Source organism: Acanthopagrus latus, chromosome 15, assembly GCF_904848185.1.
Source record: "Acanthopagrus latus isolate v.2019 chromosome 15, fAcaLat1.1, whole genome shotgun sequence".
Classification (NCBI taxonomy): domain Eukaryota; kingdom Metazoa; phylum Chordata; class Actinopteri; order Spariformes; family Sparidae; genus Acanthopagrus; species Acanthopagrus latus.
Genome location: NC_051053.1, coordinates 18068073 through 18088482, shown reverse-complemented (window position 1 = coordinate 18088482; position 20410 = coordinate 18068073). Strand labels below are relative to the sequence as shown.

Below are 20410 nucleotides of genomic sequence, written 5' to 3'. Positions count from 1 at the left end.
TTAAAATGAACTAATTATTATTATTTTTTTTCTATTTGGTTTAAACTGACGGGGGAAAAAACAGGAGGGTTCATTAATTGATTCTGGGACTAAATGTAAAATCAATGAAGTCCTTGATCAAAACAGTCAGGACACAGTTAGGAATCATGGATTGTATACTTTTCTTTAATAACTTCACAACAGGGTACAAATCGGGTCCACTCCTCCGAAGGCTCTGTGAAAGTTCACTGTAAAACAGCTGAAGTCAGTCTTTGCGGTGTACGAATGACTGAAGTTTCCCAATCCACATTCATAGCTCGCATACGTGGTACAAATGGCCAACAGATGACGACTTGATAGGACATTTAATATAATAATTAACAACTACTCAAAGACTGAAGGTTTTCATACCAAGAAGAGACAAGCGTTTAAAAAGTTGGACACTAAGTGGTGACAATTCAACAGGTGCAAACTAAAAACAGTGACGAAGTGAAGTTGTAGCTTTCTTTGGCCTCAGTAATGGTGAAATGTGAAATGTTGAGACATGAACATGAACTTTTCTCTTTCGCCTTTTTGAAACGGAAGGCTACATTTATTGTTATTATTAACGGTTGAGCTGGTGGGTAATTATTGTTCTATGAAATATTGTTCGTGACAGCAGGAAACAAAATGAAGCTATGAAGGTCAAGGGAAACTTCAGTGTCTGTTTGAGGAAATACAGACAAGTAACAGTTCAAATAACAGTCAGCAGAGGACGCCAACATTTGGAGGAAGTGTGTGTATGTCAGTCTGTGTATTGAAAATAAAGTATGTGTCATTCAGACTTACTGAAATGTCAAAAGTAACATTTGAAATTAAAGTCAAAAAAACACTTCATATCACATAAATATGCTGGTTTTGTGAGAAATGCCATAGTTGCTGCTTTAACACTGTGTTGTTGTTAGAAAACCAAGTCCTTAAAAATCATCTTTGTAGCAGCAGATGAAATCTGCTGAATCATCTGCCACTGAACCAAAATAACATGACTGAAGAATTCTGAAGCTTGAGGACAAAAGAAAAAAAAAAGAACACTGCTACCTTTGTTAAAGGATAAGGTCACAAATTAAAATTCCGTCATTATCTTCCCCACCCGCGAGCCAATGGAGTCGGGTGATGTTACAAAGCAAAATAGCATCACAGCATTCTCCTGAACAACTGAAGTAGATGGGAACTTATTTTAAAATGTGAAAAACAACTGTCAAAAACACAAAATGGCTCCATATAGCTCGTCACAATGTTTTTTTTTTCTACTTCAGTTGTTTAGGAGAATGCTGCAATTTACTCAACTTAACCTGACTTTTCGTCGGCATGAGGGTGAGAAGATAATGACTGGATTTTCATTTTTGGATGAACTCATCCTTTGAAATGGATTTCTCTTTGCAGGAGTGTCTGTGTGCGTTTCTAGTAGGGAGATGCGGCCCAGTTGGCAGTTTGTTGAAACCAACCATTTATAATACATGTGTGCACACACACGCACATTCATGCATGGACAGGAAAAACAAAAGAGCAGCACAGGCTCACATACAAACATCCAGTTTGTAAACAAAAGCTCTTTTTCTTATCAAAGAGTATAAAACTGCACTGCCACAGTGCATCCTTGAAAAGCTCTATTGAGTGACTACTGCATTAGAAAAAGCAACGTCGACGCGAACATAAAACGTGGGATAAAAAAGTTCAAAGGATTATATATTACAAAGCCTTTTGGAGTCCTGAGTTTATCAAAAAATAAACGAAACAGACGAAAAGGCCAGAGTCCATACATCATAGAAATACATTAAAAGGAGAAACAAAAAACAAGATGTTCTTTAGACAAGATTTGACAATTTCCTGCTTGTTCTCACACTTCCAGCAAAACAGGCCAAAAAAGAAAAGCTCAATTGACAAATGTGTTGTTCAACACACACGTGGCTCTTATTTGAGACGATCTACATTATGCAGCACACGTGTTGCTGTTGTTGTTCAGTTTTCTGATGAGGTGCTCGTCATTTGGGAAAAAGCAGCATCTTCTTGTAGAGTGTAAAATCATACTTCACACATTTTCAAAAGATAATTGAGAAATTTTCAGAGCTATCGACAGTACATGATGTGGCCAGTGAGTTTTCACATGCAGAAGATCAAAAGTATAATCTCTTGAAAAAGTACAACTTTACAGGTGTGAGTGATGCTCCAAATGAAAACTAAACACGCTTCGTCCCTAACTGGACAAAGATGTGGGACTGTCAGGAGTGCAGGCGGCTGACAGGTCAGTTAAAGACAGTTTTGGTTCTCATTTTAAGACACTCTTCCTGTCAGATTACAAACCGTTAAGGGCTGACGTTGTGTCCTTAAAGGTGCACTATGTAGTTTTGGGGAAGAAAGTTTTACCAGAAGAGAAAATACTTTACTTCTCAAAAAACTAAATAAACAAACTCTCTTCTTTATATGGCTGAATAAACTGAACAAACAAACTTAAACCCTAAAGGACAACACAATTTCATGCTTACTTTGTTTGTATCTGGCGGACCCCGCCACCTTTTCTAGCTTCAAACGATGTTCTAACTGACTTATTTTCCTCTGAGCACAGCTCGTTAATTCAGTTATTGAAAAGATAAATATTTCTGAGTTTGTGTTATTACCTCATTAATATTGAAACTCCTGAGTGTGAATTTCTTCTTCAAAAACTACATCATGCCCCTTTAATGTAAACTTGAACCTTGAACTGATCAGGTAAAGACAAAACATTTCACTTTACACAAACTAAGATGAACACAACTGGGAGCAGTCCAGTACAACCACAGCCCTCTACTGTTGGCCACTGGAACACTTGTGGGTTAAGTGCCTTGCTCAAAGGCACCTTGGCAGTTGCTACTGAGAAAGAATTTACTCTTATATTCTGGGATTCAAACCCAGAACCTTCTGGTAACAAAAAAGTCTTCTCTAACCTTTAAGTCACTGCCTGCCCTGCTACTTAATCTTAAATTTTTCTGAAATAATTAACAGTATTACATTACTGGTGTAGAAAGAACTTTTTCTATATCATAATTATTACATATCTTTAGAATCCGCCTCATGGGGATCAGTTTCCTTAAAATAATCTGTGGTTAATCCGCAAGGGACAGGTACAGATTTGACGTAAAAAAAAAAAGGGACAAAGAAATAAACTTGGGTAAAAAAAATGACCTGGACCTGAACCCTTTAAGGTGTGTTAAATGATTTCACTCATTTAGACACTGGTGCTGGATCAGCTTATTTGTATCTATGTGATGTGAGGCTGATTGATTGTAGTTCTGGCTTCAGTCTATCCAGCCTGATGTGAGAGAAAAATGAGGCAAAGTGAATAGATTCCAAACTCCAGCTGCTGCTTTCAAAATTTTACCATCCAAATATTCAGAACATCTTAACTACAGTTTGCTGAAACATTTACCAGCCACATGTCATATTATACCAGCGCTTGGCTAGTGGTTATGAAACAAAAAGAAAGTTCCACTCTTTGAAATCTTTGCTTTTGCATCTGTTTCTCTTCAGATGTTCAGGAGTTAAGTGTCCTGATGTGAGCCGAAGGGCAACTCCCATAGCTGAGAGTTGAGATCAGCGCAGTAGTGCTTCAAGAGTCACTACATTCCCTTAAAATAAACCTCACATTATGTCAATGTTCAAAATGAAAAATTATCCTTAAGGTGAACTCACAGTACAACAAAAAACGGGTCTTGCGCTGTGTGTTTTGTATTGGTCGTTCAAACCATAGATTTAATGATCGCAAAGATGGCGTCTTATCAGTCCTATGAAAATTGCTCACCTGGTGCATATGCGAAAAACATTACTGGCTTCCTGGTAACGCATCTCACTGGTTCCCATTATAACAAAACTCAATATTAGCACCATCCACCGACTAACTGGTGGTACAATCTGAATGTGGCTGGTAAATTATGAAAGATTATGAAAGGGCCTCCCCTTCATCTTGCATTCTTAGTTGGCTGGTAAAACGATGAAAGACACCAGAGCTTTGGGTGGTTAGGATTGTTGGGTTGTTGGAATCCATCAGCCATGTTCACTGAGAGACGATCTTGCCTTTGTCAGCAGCAAGTATTCCTCTTCCCTTGCGAGTAAAAATCCTCCGCTCTGGATCGTCGTAGATTTGGTTGACATTCTTGCGATGAGCAGGCAGCAGTTCGGTGCCTTGAGTACAGTCTGACAGGACTTTTGGCCGTGGCTTGACTCAGCACCTGCTGCAGGTATTTCTGTCACCTGACAGTCTTTGTCCAGCTCCAGGTTTCCCAGCAGGACTTGCAGCTTCTACCGGCGGGGCTGGTGGCGTGAATGACGAGGCAAGGAGGAAGGGCTGGAGGAGGATGAGGGCGAGCACGGCGACATGGATGCCAGGGAGGCCGTGGCAGCGGCGTCCTCCGCCTCCTCCAGCTCCCCCGCTCCGTGGAGCTCCTGGCTGACGCTGGACTGTAAGGCCGCTGGGGTCAGCCACTCTTTGGGCAGGCAGCTCTGGAGGAATGGCACGCAGGAACTGAAGTAGGCCAGGCGGTTGACCCAGCGAGGGATCTCCCTGCCACACAGGATCTGAAGAAAGGAGAGGGTGAGGGAGGTGTGGAAGAGAGAGGAAAATGTTACATCTTACTGAACACTCCTCTTATTCACATATTGATGGTCTTGGGCAATGATATAATTTATGGTTCGGAGTCTTGCTTACAGACAATTTGATATTTCAACAGGAGGAGCTGGTGATTGAACTTCTGGCACTGTGATTAGAGGGTAACCTGATTTAACTCCTGACATATGTAAAGACAGTTAATGCGTCTCCATTCCCTTCTTGCGCACATAACTTCAGAACATTTGAATATACACTGTGGTGGCAGGTAGGATACTGGGTCATGATCATTCATACGAATAGATTTTTGGAACATCCCTTGTGGTCCTGGCTGAGCTCTAACATTCAGCTTGAGTCTGATAAAGACCAATGTTTGATGCAACCTTTTATAATGACAATGTTGAAATAAATGAGCAACAGGTGTTGCCACAGATCACCCAAGGCTCAAGGAAGGAAGGGACCTGGGTGAGGCATTTGCAGATTTTTAAGAACACATCCAAGAATGAGAATTAGTGGCAAGCTCAGGATGATCATGATGATGGAAGGAAGTTCCGGGGGGGTGGGGCTACCTGGATCAAAAGTATAAAAAGGTGGGTGATCAGCAAGAGTATCTCAGTTCACCCTAGGGTGGCTCATGTATGCGTGTTCTGTGTTTGTGAATAAACACCTTTTGGACAGAAGACCTGCTGTTTCACCTCTGATTTGAGACTCCAACTGTGAGTCTATTGTATAGTTAGTAAGTAAGTTTATTGTGAGGTTAAGGAAAGTAGTTCTCCCCTACAACACCAACTTGATAAGGACTACCTTTAATGACAGCAATCATCAATACTGCTGCCAGCCACAAGGGGGCGATCAGGACAGCTTCAAGTTAGAGAGCTGACATCCATCTTTAGTTATGGTCAACATGATGAACTGCCATAGCCACTTTTGCACATTTGATTTTTTCTTCTTTTTTTTTTTTTAAAGGCACATTTCTCTGCAACTTTATTTTTCGATCGTGATCATATCCAAAACGAGGAAAAGGGCACGCAGCAGGCACAGTTTTGTAGTGCAGTTTGAAGTCCTCAATCATGAAATCAACTCTGTACCAAGTTTGAAGCAGAGAAAATCTTTATAGCTACATGAGTGCATGTCTGCTTTGCACACTAAACCAAAACACTTCCATGGTCTGGATTTGACTTTTTCCTGGTTTGTTCATTTTTATTTATTTATTTTTTTACATCAGAATCAGGGTAATCAGTCTTTTTCAATCGCTGGATGTGGAAGAAAGAAAAAAAAAAAGCCCAGAAACAATGAACGAATAACTGGAAATTACATCCTGCTATTGTATTGTGAGGTGACTCAACTGAAACGTTTCTCAGACCTCCAGGAAACTTCCTTACATTTCCTGTCTTTCTTTATCTTAAACAAACATAAAGAAACAAGACATTACAGAAACCCCATGATCTACTGCAGCTCAGATGGAGTGAAATGTATTTACTCATCTACTGTAACTACTGCTCGTACGTGAGGTCTGGCTCAGTGCCCTCTCGAGCATGCAGGCACAGGCAGCAACACTGCCGACGTTAGGGTTAATCATCATCATCATCATAGGTCTGTCCAGTGCCATTACAGCATTATGGGACGAGTGGCTTCCAAGAAACTCCAAGTGATTCCCAGTAAAAGGGCTTAATTGTGCTTTTATCATAACATTAACCAAAGCTGCTGAAAGGCTGTTTTTAAAAAAGATGCACAGGGAGAGATGAGGGGACACCAGATTTGCTTTTAACCACAAAAATATCTGACAAAGCATTTGGCATGTTGCGCTCAGAAAATCTGTGCATTTTGAGAGGTTCTTTTATCTTGCATCTTGTGATGCGGCAGTACAAGAACATCTGCAGAGTCCTGCTGTGTTTAAGGGAACATCTTAAACAGTACAGAAGGAAGTCTCAGTGTTGAGTGATCATTGGAGAAATATTTAGAGTCCTTCACACAAACGATCATGTTGTTAATGCTAAATATCGTTGAAAGCAGCTTAAAGAAGGGTAAAAGCTAATTACATAATAGCAAAACATCAATATCTAACAAAAGCCATGTTTTTCATACCACAAAAGAATGCCAGACCATCCAGAGAGATTTGGAGTGTTTTGTTCAAGGACTCATGTATGTATGGACAAGAAGAGCTGAGGATCAAACCACCAGCCCACTCTAAAACCTGAGCCAGACCGTCCCTGTCTGTCTCTGAGACGAAGAACAGAGCTGTGAGACATAATCTTCTTACACAGCGAAACAGAGCCAAAGTGTTAAAAGGTTACCGTATGTTGGTTTGCTTTTCAAGAAGAGGACCGACTTCAGAGTCACGCAACGTTTTCTCTGGAGAATTCATTATCAAGGTCTGTCTTTCAAAGCTGCAACAACCATCCATCCACGAGTCCAATCATTTTCTGCTCAGGCTGTCTTTTAGTCAGCCTCCCATATTGACAAGGTTACAGTAAACATGAGAATAAAACCCTCAGGGCCAGACTTCTTCCCTATGGTGTCAGCTTAGTGTTTGTGTCTCTGTGGTCTCATGTATATGTCTGGACGTGTGTGTATAATACTATAGTGATGCATTTGTCGTGTTCATGTATGTGTGAAAGTCTTCATTTTAAACAGTTTATTTATCCCTGAGAGTATTTTCATGAAGTATGTACATCTGTGCACATGTATTATTGTGTGTGTGTGTGTGTGTGTGTGTGTGTGTGTGTGTGTGTGTGTGTGTGTGTGTGTGTGTGTCTCGTTGCACGCGCTCTGGCTCTGCGTGTCCGGGCTTGTATCAGTGTCTCTTAATCCCCATCTCAGTTCTAGATGCTAACTGCGAGACTCCCTGCTCATTAGTCACACCAGGATAAGCCGATTGAAAGTACACACTCATTCACGCACACAAACCCACACACAGACAGTTCAAGTGCTTACACACAGAACAGGAAGGAAAAAAAACAACACGCGGTTAGTTGTTCAACTGACCGTGTTGTGTATAGCTGTCCAGTGTGTGCCTGTTTGCCTACCTCTGACAGTGCTGAGGAGAAGTGGTTGCAGTTCTTGTGCATGAGGTGGTAGGCGTTGCCTTTGTACTCCTTCCCCATCTCCTCCACTATCCGCTCCACGTCCTCCTCTGTGAAGTCGGTGCTGCCCAACACTATGGCTTCTCTGCAAAGACGACAGGGGAAAGGGTGTGGAGGCAGGCGTTACTACGAGATACTCTTACTCACTGATGAAACATCAAGAATGACTTCCTACCATTGTGTTTCAACCTCTTTTGCACAATCCTGCAAGAACGAACAACTCATAGAAACGGACTGGCTCTTAAGCGGTACGTATGAATCATTCAGTAATAAACATGGTGGCTTTTATAAATAAATATGGTTGCTTTTTAATGTACCAATGGTTTTGACAAATTTAGGGAAAAACAAATGTTCATACTATGCACCTTTGTCATGGAAGAACTTTCAGAAATCTAAAATTGGACACATTTATATCAATTGATGAATTCAAAGGCATATATAAGGAAACTGGTGAAGGAGGCATGTTGTTTTTCTAAAAAGGCCAGTGTTTCGTCTGCAAATCACATCTGATATGTTGCATTCTATTATGAACCGCTACTACCTTGGTCAGGTCGCCTTAGGAAAAACAGATCTTGACCTCAGTAGGACATCCAAGCAAGACAAAGGTGAAATAAAAAAATAAAATACAACAATTCTGCACCGACTTGGGGATCACAAACCCTCAGTCTGTATGAACTTGGAGTAGGAACAGGCTGATTGTGAGACTACGGGCTGATACCTTTCCTTATAATAACAACTGCACTTATGGATGATGCATTTTTTGTATGTAGATGTACTAGAATAAAGAGAAGAGAAGCTGTCACAATGGTTCAGCTGGACTGACCTGGTTGGTCTCTTTAAAGTTTAAGGGAAAGGACCTTTTGATAAAAAGTTTTTCACTGAGAGAGCAGTCGATTCACTCCCCATTTGCCAAAGAGACTACTCAGTGGGTCTGATATGTCGGCATTCATACCAGAGGATCCATACTTATGGTCCAGTGGCCTGCATTGAGACTGTGTGTCTGTGCAAGTGTGTGTGCCAGCCTGAGTCTGTCTAAGCCACAGGGCAGATCAACTAGAGCAGAAGTAATGCACAGCAGCACAGTAGCTCAGGGTAGACGCACACTCTCACACACACAGACACACACACACACACACACACCCCAACAGACCCTGGGCTGATTCTGGGAATCCATAGACGTATTGAACTAGCTGGATGCTCGACTGTCTCACCACTACAGACTCTTATTCGACTGCAGTTAAAAGAACAAACAAAATGACCCAACAGAGCACTGATGTGTGAACATTATCGCACAATTAAAAGCGTTAAAAATGTCTACACTTAAACTAAATGACTTATTTTAAGTTGAAATCCTTTGATTTTCTGCAATTACAATGTGGGTTTCCTACAGTTTGGTTTCTTTGGTATAAACATTGTGCAACTTGTTCTCTTCCACCGCATTTACGTACATGCTGGATCAAAAATTGTTGGAGACTTTGTTCAACAGACTGCAGTTTAATGCAGCACCATACAGTGTTTAAAATGACACTGGAGTTTAAAACCTCCTGACATATAAATATATACACACACATAAGGGGTGTCGTAATATTGCAATATTCATGATAATTGTGATGTTACAAATATGAAATATTGATACAGTGTTAATAACTCACATATGATCATCGTCTGAATAATCCAGCAAAGATGTCATGGCTAATGCATCATTTGTTGATGACTGTACTTGTTCTTTCTGTACACATTCTTTAAAGTTTACAGATTCTCTCCACATCGGTTGGTTTTCTTTGCTCTCAGTCAGCTGCCATGAACCATGGGGAAAGAAGAGTGTAGCCATAAAATGTCCGTCACATGCTGTACTCCCTCAGCTCTCCACCTATGTCTTTTTCTTTAAATAGCAGGAACATACCAGCTAACTGAGTGACCAATGCGTGGAACAGGCTGAGAAAATCTTGCATCGTGAACAAATTAATGATTTGCTAAGAGAGTGACAGCTGTATGCTGATTATTTAACTGAGCGTTGAGTCAGTAACTGAAGCCCCTGGCATGAAAACGGCTTTGTTTGATCGTTAACCTGAGGTGACCAACAGACAGGCTGGTTTACCTGCCAGAGTGTATCCCACAATTCATGACCAGGTGAATAGATTACTCAGTATGTTTACATGCAGGTAATTTGACAACATGATACTGTAAATCAGGAATACATGCAGCAGATTGCTAGACTTCACTCTGTGTTATACCGGAAGCGTGGTTTTATTATTTAAACTGTATTATTGGTAGGAGGTGCCGCTTCGTGGGGGGTACTTACTTGAATTTAAAGGTATCGCCGAGTTCAGTTGCATCACCTGGTGTTATCTCAAAGATCCCTGAGAATGGGTACGGGTGTCCGCCATAGGCAAACTCTAACACACAGACAGGAAATAAGAAAACACATTTGAGTACCAGCCACTCTCTTAGCCAAGTAACAACTGCATTGCATCATCTTTGAAACACCATTCACTGGAGGTCAACTGATATGTGAGGCGTCCTATTTCTGGGTAAGCTTACCTCTTCCATAGATCTCAATCCCTGAGTGAAAGACTCCGATACCCAGAGAGCTGGTAAACTCATTGATCCAGTACTGAGGGCAGAGGAAGACAGAAAAGAGGTCAGAGAAGTGCTAAATCTGTTCAGGAATCATTATAAGAGTCACAGAAATTGACCTAATGCAGAGAAATATATTAACATAGTGGAATAACACGTCAGCCGTCCCATGATCTCAGCTGAGATCTGTCTGATGTTTACACAGGATCTCTTACATACACACGGACAATGAAAGACGGGCCCACACACCAACACCAAGCATAGCACACAAAATCAATAATCGTGGCAGCAGAAATCTCTGGCAGTATTGTCCATCTTTTCAGTCATGTGTCTGTTGCTAGGCAGAGTTCGCTTGTGTGGAAAAAGGATGATCTTTAATCACAGGCGACAGAGCGGGGGAATGCGGTAGAGAGACTGATTGGATGTTGGAGGATGCTGAATAATTAGTACACTTGTATTATATTTGCTAACATTTTCATCACAGTTACCAAAATCACTCTCTCATCGATGACCAGTGTTTGGGTCAGCCGATACAAAATAATAAAACATCGTTGTCCAGTGTTTGGCAAAGTTAATCATGCAGTTATATTAAAATAAAAGCGCTCTAAGGCTCTATGTTGGGACAGCTCATTGATGATACTTTTTTTTTTTTTTTTTTTTTTTTAAAAAGCCAGTTGCCAATAAATTTCATACTGAAGAAAACTTTTTTAAAAAATGTGATGATTCTAAGGGAACTTCTGCAGAAACAGGAAATGACACTTTTCTATTGATTCTCATATTTGAGTTCACATATGTTGACACTACCAAGAAGTTCAAATTCACTTCACAACTCAAGAAAAATGTAAAGCCCAGAATTATCAAGTTTGAGATTTGGCATTTTGGACAGTCACATCAATTATCTGACTAATCAATTCAGCTACATTAGTGAGCAATAATAGTTGTAATTTTCCTTATTTTCTTAACAGTGCCACTAATGCACTGCACCACAGATCACACACAATAAGATCCAGATGGAGACAACTGAACACCAAACTGAACACAATATATATTTCTGTTACAACACAGGAGCAACATCAGGCAAATGAGTGTGCATTGTACTGTGCACAGGCAGACTATTTGCAAAACACCGCTGCCTGATAACAGCCCGATAGCCAAAGCACGCCATTTAAAACCATTCTCACAATGTTTCTATGCAAATTCGACATGTGGCTGCACAGAATCAGTAAAGGCACATTTGGAGGTTTTGGCCTCACATCTGCAAATGGTTTTAAAACAAACACGAGGTGTGATCATGAAGGTAACAAGGATGCTGAATATGTCTGTTAGAGATATTAGATAATTAGAGTCGAAGCTGCTGTGCTGACTGTGAGTAAAGCTCAGAGTGTCGCCTTTCTGACCTGAGCTGAAACCTGAGATGCAAATAGTGAAGGACAGTGCAACTAAGGTGAGCAGTACAGTCTGATGACTAAATTAGAGCTGCAATGATTAATTGATTGGTTGTCAATGACTGAACCGATCGACAACTATTAACACATTAGACTGAACAGGTTGAGTACTTTTTTTTAAGAAACCCCAGCTTCATAAATGTGATTTTTTTTCTGGTTTCTTTACTTCAGTGTCAGTAAATAGAAACATCTTTCGGGTGTGGATGAAACAAGATATTGAAAGGTGTCATATTGGATCTGAGAAACACTGAATGACATTTTTCAAAATTTTCTGACACTTTTCCCCATTAAAAGTATTTTTTGTCTGTCAATCTGGCAAGTTTTTCCTCATTCGAATCAAGGATGGAAAAGGCTCAGTGATAATAAATAGAATATGCAGGCTATGTTAGCTGGCCTAGGACATGCTTATTTTTCTGTCCACACCTGACACTAGAATTTCTTTTGGACAAATGACAGCAGTGAATCCACTGTGTATAACCTAAAGCTCTCTTCAAACAGTGCCTCAAGTTGGTGTAACTGAATCATCCAACCAATCAAGTCATCAAACACTTTTCAACCATCTCGTCTCTCTCTACCACTTCTGCCATTCTTCTCACACACACACACACACACACACACACACACACACACACACACACACACACACACACACTGACAGCCCACTGGTTTACATTTAAGATTGATCTGGTTTCATTGGAAAATGCATTAAGGAAGTAATGACGCAGATTCAAGCGAGCTTTCGAGAGAATGACCTGTTGTTCTGTCGAAAGCACCACTTTATGACATCTTTGCACCAAATGACTGAACAAAAAGCCAGTTGCACTTTCAACGGTGACCTCCTGTGCTACTGTGTTGCGTCATAAAGACACTTTGTTGTTTCCTTCTATGAATACAGTTATGTGTAATCTAATCTGCCAACACACTGCTATCTGCTGACACACGACACTTTACCCACCTCCGAATTGAATTTCCTTAAGTGAGCCTCCTTTAATTTGAACTTCCTGGTCATCTCACTTCGTGTGACTATTTCTGTCTCAATACATTCATTCGTTTCTATTTATGTTGGTGCATACATCGTGCTTTAGAGTGTACTAGATGTCCGTCACATATCTATGCATCTGTACTCTCAAACAGTGAGTCATATCATGTCAGCACTAATAAACTGGATTTCTAGAAATATCAATTTGGCTGTTACTGCCTCCATTGTGGACATAAAGAAGGCAACAGCAATGATCCACCCAGAGCAGAGAGGTGGAATAACGATGCTGCCTTGAACGGGCTGTTTTAAGGGGGATAATGGGAGGTAAAGGCAGGAACAGTTGTTAAACTCTATGCTGAGTATTTCTCAAGTTTACAGAGTTGTATTTTACAGTGATTTCAGCAATACACAACACTGTGAATACACTGAATTCTGACATGTGACATCTTGAACTCAAAGCAGGCAAACGGTCTTGCATTTTTATAGCGCTTTCCCAGTCTACTGAACGCTCAAAGCTCAAATGCCACATTCACCCACTCACACACACATTCATACACTGATGGCCAAGGCTGCCATGCAAGGCGCCAACTGCTCATGAGGAGCAATATGGGGTTCAAGGACACTTCAACATGGGAGAGCCAGGATTCAAACCAGTGACCCTCCGATTACTAGACGACCTGCTCTACTTACTGAGATACAGCAAAGTGAGTCTGCTCTGATCATCTACCTGATCTTCAGTGACAAGGGAGAAGAGATGGATGTTGACTTCAACTCTGTTACAAATGCTCACCACATACGTAGGGTAATCACCAATTGAGATTTGAATATTACCCCACATTTTATTCAGTTTTTGACAGATAAATGCAGTAAATGCTAAAACATCAGCGACAACATAAGACCGCTGAGCTAAAGAAAGTATTCTTGCGCAACATTTCAGCCCAGCGTCTCACACTGCAGCACGTTGGTTTCCTGACCTAGATAAGGTTGAAATGTTGCTCAGAAAAAACCTACTGCAAGAGTCAGCGAACGGCTTTACTTTAAGACTGGGAAAATCCCCTTTCAGATCCATTTAATTGGACTTCAAAAAAAAAAGTGTTTTACCCCACGGATTTCTGACACCCAGCACCGTCCCTAATCTACTAACACTTTAGTGGAAATCTAACTTGGATGATGCACCAAAGAGGGCTAAGCGTGGGTCACAGGATTTATCAACTCACCCATCACATTAAAAAAAAAAAAAAAAATCATGCTGATAATTACAGGAGGATCAACATTTGGGCCAGAAATCATCTCATCGTGTGATTTCCAACATTGCCATTGGCAGGGGTTTTCCCGCACAGAAGATTTCCAACAACAGTATCTGTTGAAAGAAGTGAGTACCAACAGGCGTACTAAGATCCTGTCTGTAGCAGTTTTGTGGCTGTCGTTCATATGAGCCCAGGAAAACTGACATCTATGTCTATAACCGCTGGTTCTCAAAGCCAGAGAAGCCCTAGTCTGCTGGTTTTAACAGTCTGCTAATAAGAAGTTAAGAAACAAAGTGCATCAGCTTGTCCTCACTGCTTCAATCCTCCATCCAGGGCTTTTCCCTAAGAAGCAAGACCGGATCCTGCTCAGAAAACTGAAAAAGAACCCACAACAGCATTTAAGTAGCAAAAGAAACCCAAAGCTACTGCAGACATCAGAGGCCACGACTGACTCTACACAAAGGGAACACCCTCGATACGAATATTAGCTTATCTCGCTGTTGCAATTACTCAAAATCCAAACAAGTAATTACAAAAAGCAGCTGCTGGATTTGTCTGTGTGTGTGTGTGGGTGTAAAAATATTTTAAGGAAGCTGATCTGTTAGTTTGGTGCGCAACCCCCCACCGTCAGTAGTGAAATAAGGCTCTTATCTTAGCCCTCATTACTTTAAAGCTCGTTAAAGCCTGCCTCCTCCACAGCACAGTGACTGAGCTGAGCGGGTGTGTGTGAGCATGAGAGCGAATTTGTGTGTATGAATGAATTAAAGACAAGAGGGGAGGGAGGGAAAGAGAGATGGATGAACAAAGGGAAACTGGGTGCTGCGGTTGATGCCTGTGCACTGAATCATCTCGCTCAGCGCTGCTGCCGTCATTTTCTCTGTTAAGCATTATCATTAAACACAACAAATCAGTGGGGAGATATGAAATGCATTTCGTTTTAGCGTGAATGTGAGAAACAAGCGGACAGAAACAAAACTGTAAACACAAACTGAGGGAAGGAAATGGCTACCAGCCACAAACCAATTACCCTACATTTTTTCTGTGCCCCAAACTTTAGTCTGCTCTTAAATGTGTGCTAGCCTGGTAAATGTTGTTTTGGTCTCCAAATGATGAATTACTTCAATCTTAATCACAAAAGTTAATTTTGGACCATGCACTAAAAAGTTTTTCACAAGTTTATATGATGTGAGACCTCGCACATACTGCACACTCCAGCTGTGTCAGCAGCTCAGGAAATGGATATTGTTAACCTGTTACTACAATGGCTTCGACCACTTTACGTCATTACCAGTGGATGCAGTGGAGTCCCAATGAAACACGGCTACCTGAATTACTTATTTCTCTTGTCTCGGCACATCTTACCTGAGGATACAAAAGGGAGCTCTGGAATCATGACTGCTGCATTGATCCGACACAGAATAACACAGCGCGCTCTGCTGATTATCTGGCTACGTGCCGCTGTTAAACCCAATACACCGACACACACTCACAGTAGATACAGTAGACCTTGGTGCTGGCTGGCGGGCAGACAGGTGGTGTGCAGATAATGCTGTCTCATTAGAGGAGCGTACTAAAACACTCAGAGCTGGCCAGGAAATCCACTTAGTGGAGATGGGAGCAGGACTGCTGGGAGGACGTAAGAGAATGGGAGTTGTGGAAGGCGAAAGTGTGGTGGTGGTGCTGGTGGTGGTGGTGGCGGCGTGGTCTGTAGCCGAGTCAGCACAGATATTCCTGAAAGTCACGTGATCACATTGATCCTCAAATGGAAACGTTTTGAGTAAATGCCCAGTGTCTAACTTACACCGCAGGGCCGGCAGATTAACAGGCAGCCCGAAACGACAGATGCTCTCACTGAGCCACCGTGCTGCCTCCTCTGCTCCCGGCCAGTGACAGCGACACCGTTCGTTACATGGTGTGAACATTGAAGACATCACGGTGGGGATCCTGCAGGGTGTCACCACTCTCCTGACCTTTGCGGTTAATCTGATATTAATGACTTCCACTTAGACAGTCAGTCACCTTCACAGTCACTCAACTGTCCACTGAGCCAATAAACAAGGCTCTCATCACACTGTCAAAGTTTGCTGCTGTGACTTTGTTGCATGTACCATTAAGCATTGTGCTAGTTCGACTATGAAATGCAGTGAAACGTTACTCAATTAATGACAGCAAGTTTATCAGCAACAATTTTTCAGGTCATGCAAAACATTCCCTGGTTAAAGGGTCTTTGCTGTGAGTATTCTGTGTTTCCATTTGTCTGACGCGATATATGAAAAGATTATCTCCAGTTTAGAGACTGTTGGACTCTGTTGCTCCAAAAAAAACTCTACCTCTGATGCAGTCAACTTGGGCATAAGGACAAAGCAAAATAAAGTTACACATCTCTGAATTCTGGTGGTTAATTGTTAATATTTCCTGGATTCTTTACTCCCCTATGGCGGAAAGTAATATTAGTATTTGGGCTGTGAGGACGTCACAATTGTGAAAAGCCAGGAGATGATTATCTTGGCTTAGCATTAAAGGTGCACTGTGTAGTTCTGGGGAAGAAAAGAGAAAGAGAGAAAGATCTTCACTGACTGATTTTCTTTGTGTCAAACAAACTCTCTTTGTTTTCAAGACTGAATAAACAGAATAAACAAACTCACTGTTATTGTGTGGACCCTCCCACCTTTTCTAGCTTCAAACAGCTTGTTTAGTCACTTGTGGAAAAAATAAATATTTCTGACTTTGTATTAATACCTCAATCAGCAGTCAGAGCAGACCCATCAGTCTGTCCACCTGCAAAAAGCAGGCCGGTCTGCGAATTGTTAGTCAGCCACAAAATGACTCACCTATTCAGTAAGCAAATCATCTCACGCTCACTAAAAACTGACCTTTATGCAACAACTGAAAAACATTCAAGCGCCATCAAACTCTGCCCAGAGTCAACAGACAGTCAGTGAGCGAGCCTGCAGCCAGTCTTGCCGTCAGTTGGTCACTTTTCCTCCTCGTACTCAACAGAGTCTAATCAATAGACAGAGGAGGTGTTTAAAGTAGAGGAAGGAATGAATGAATGAATGGACCACAGCCATTAGCCCATTGTTTTCAATGACCGTTAGACGCCACTGTGATCAAGCCAAAAATCTTGTTCCCACAGTAGCACATAAAAAATACAGACACCAAAAATATGTTTGGGTGTGAGTGGATCTGCATGCACAAGCACAAAACCACAAGACTCCTTTAATAAGTCAAATGTGCGCACACACACACACACACACACACACACACACACACACACTCCCCTCAGTCTCTCACACACTCATGTAACAACACAGTTCAACTGCAGCATCATTTAGGAAAGAACAACATCAGTTTACTAAAAGAACAAGAATGGCATGTAACTGTTACGTGTGTGTGTGTGTGTGTGTGTGTGTGTGTGTGTGTGTGTGTGTGTGTGTGTGTGTAGATGTATAGTGTTTGGAAGCCTTTGCATGTGGAAATGTGCCGAGGCCCCAGCAGCCGTTCATACTGAATGGAAGTGAGACAGAGGTAAAAGCTCTTTACCGAGAAGAAACTAATGTGAACTGCAAGTCAAGCGAAAAACAAGAGGAAGCGAAAGAAAGAGGGGGAGGAGACGAGAAAAAAAGACAGTCTGCATGAGAGGAGACGAGAGAAGGACAGAATGATCGAAGAAGGTTGGGGCTGATGGATCAGAAGTAAAGCAAAGAAGAAGAGTGTGAATCCATGGCCGAGGAAAAAGGGAAGGACGGAAGAAAAAAAAATACAGTGATTATAAGGATATATATATATATATATATATATATATATATATATATATATATACACGCGTAAAGCCAAGTCCTGATTTCACACAGTTACGCTACCACAGAAAATGTACACTGGTCTACTTTATTTTACAAGGAAACATCTTTGTAAAGATTCTCAAAGACTCTTTCAGTTTCAGAGTAAATCCATATGACAGAGCCTCTGACCTCCTGACCTACAGCATGTGATGATATATTGACCATCAGCTACAAGGGGACACAGCTGCGATAAATCTGATTATAACAGAGGGAAAACAGGAGCAGGCACTTTCTGCTGCTAACATGGAACAGATCTGTTATCCAGCTTATCTGTGGCGACAAAAAAAAACAAGCCCTCTGAACATTTCCCCACAAAACAACTATTTTAACCAAAAGCACGATCTTTTCCTAACCCTAACTGTTTTTTGTTGCCTTTTCTTAAAGGTCTAAGGAGGTTATATCCAAGTGTCGATGCATATAATCCTAAAAAAAACTGCCTCTGCCTGTTTAATAACCCCTAACAAGACAATTCCCATTTTAAGTGTAATCTGTCCACCTCTGGTAATCCATATCAATCAATGATTCATCAACAGATCAGTCAATTCCTAGCCCCGCCCTCCCTCGCCACTGACTCACTCCTCCATGGTGACAACACAATGACTCAAACTCACCCTCTGCCTCATTCTGTAACAAAGAGAAACACATTTCCTCCCCACAGAAACGCTGGCTGGGTGAAATCGCTGGTTGACTTTCACATCCACGTGTGGTTTAATACAAGCTTGGTGCACAATGCTTTGCCCGTCTTCAACCTGAGTGAACCGAAACCCGTCAGAGGGCAAGAGTAGGCTCTATTCACAGACTGACACCGGTGACTGAACATGAGATTTAAAAGGATCGGTGACTGCCTGGGTCACACTGTTCTACTGACCAGTGTAAATGTTTAGTTTATGTCCCAGTTCAGTTTTGACAGCAGCAGCTTAGAAAGTCCAAAGAGGATCATTTTGCTCCACTCCTGATTTGGACACCCATTACTGTCAACGTTACACATGTGTAGTTGAGTCAAATGTTTGTTTTTAAAACTTTATGTGCTGCTTTATCTGGCTCTGGCTGTTATCTGGTCCAAGCATGTCAAAAAAGTTCTGGTTTGAACATCATCTGAATAGTGCAAAGCCTTTCCAAACGATGTTATCAAGAAAACTTCTTTCAGTTGATGCTGCCACTTGCTGCCGTGTTTCACTTCATCTGAACCAGCAACTAAAGCTCGTGTTGCGTTCAAATGAGCCAAGTTTGGTGTTTTAAATGTATGCCGAATTGAAAACTAGTTCACACTTATTAGAAGGGACCTTTCAGCGTTTGACTTTCATCTTTATAAACCTGCTGATAAGTAACGCAGCGTTAAATCGCATTATTTTATGATGGAGTTTGGCATTCCATCCTGACATCGGTGACATGAAACAGAAAACAGAAAGATGTCAGAAAACGTACATTTTCATGGCTCTCTTCACCACTATCCACCTTTCAACTTACCATATCATAGACGTTCAGGATGATCGGCTCGTTTGCCATCACGGGCATCAGGATGTTCTCCCCCTACGTCCCTTCTTCTCTTCGGGTCTTCCTTCCCCCGCACACCCCCCTACCCCCTTCCGTCGGTGCGAGATCCAAACTCTCGCCCTCCAAAAATAGACCTTACTCCTCCCCTTATCCCTGGCACATTCACGACAGATGATCAGCTTGATAATTCAATTTCACGAACCGGTGTAAAAAACGTTCGGGGTCCGCGGATGTTTGTTTTTTTACCCTCCAACATCTGACTGGCTTTGTCCGAATCGCCCCGGTCGCGGAGCAGCAGGCAGCGGCGGACAGATGAGCCACTCGCTTGTCAAAACGATCTGACTTGCTAAGCCCGTTCAGCTACCGAGGTCGAAGTGAAAAGGCGGACTTCACCGAGGGATTCTTGTCTTCTAGGAGGCGCGCTGGAACGACAAAACCGAAAATTCATTGTCCCAAACGAATTATTCAACAGAAAGACATAACGCCGAGGTATCAAAACAGTATTTCCTCGGCAGGAATGACTTGCTACTCCCTTATTAGCTAGCTAACGGTAGCGCTGGAGCGAGCAGGCAGGATGCGACTGCTGCTGGGAGAAAGCTGGACGCTGAGAGGAGTGGGCGAGCGGAGCGCTGCGATGACTCCACGCTCGATTAATCAACCTTGGTGCTCCTTGTGCATCATGGGTAATGTAGGTTTTCAATTAGATGCAACAAACAAAAACAGCGTCGAGCAACAAGAGAACTGTACCTAAGGCGCTTCGCTATCTGGCCAAAAGTATGTGGACACAGTTCAGTTATAATTCGGTCTGAGAGTTTTAAGGGTTTAGATGAGTTCCTGTGGTTCCAATTTAGTGTGGCAAGAGAGAATAATACCTGAGCTGAAATGATAAGTCTATTATTTGATTACTTGTTCAAATAAAGCAACTATTATAATAACTGAATAATGCAAATATACCAAAACAATATATATACATATCACTGGTTCCAGCTTCTTATATAATATTTGCTGAATACAATTGTTTTGCTTCAACAGGACACTTAATATCTTTGAGTTGTGGGCTTTTGTTTTGACACACAAACTATCTGATTGGGCAACAACTAATGATTGTTATTGTCATGATTAATTTAATGCCGATTATTTTCACTATGA

General features: G+C 41.6%; 1 protein-coding gene across 1 annotated transcript; it reads right to left on the bottom strand.

The window, feature by feature from the left end:
* Window positions 1–144: 144 nt before the first annotated feature.
* Window positions 145–20243, bottom strand: LOC119033332 (deubiquitinase DESI2). Its single transcript, XM_037123271.1, has 5 exons — window positions 19235–20243; window positions 10219–10291; window positions 9980–10073; window positions 7621–7762; window positions 145–4566 (listed from the first exon to the last, which is right to left on the bottom strand). The coding sequence occupies exons 1-5, from the start codon at window positions 19280–19282 to the stop codon at window positions 4291–4293; spliced, it is 633 nt and encodes a 210-aa protein (XP_036979166.1). The 5' UTR covers window positions 19283–20243; the 3' UTR covers window positions 145–4290.
* Window positions 20244–20410: the final 167 nt, after the last annotated feature.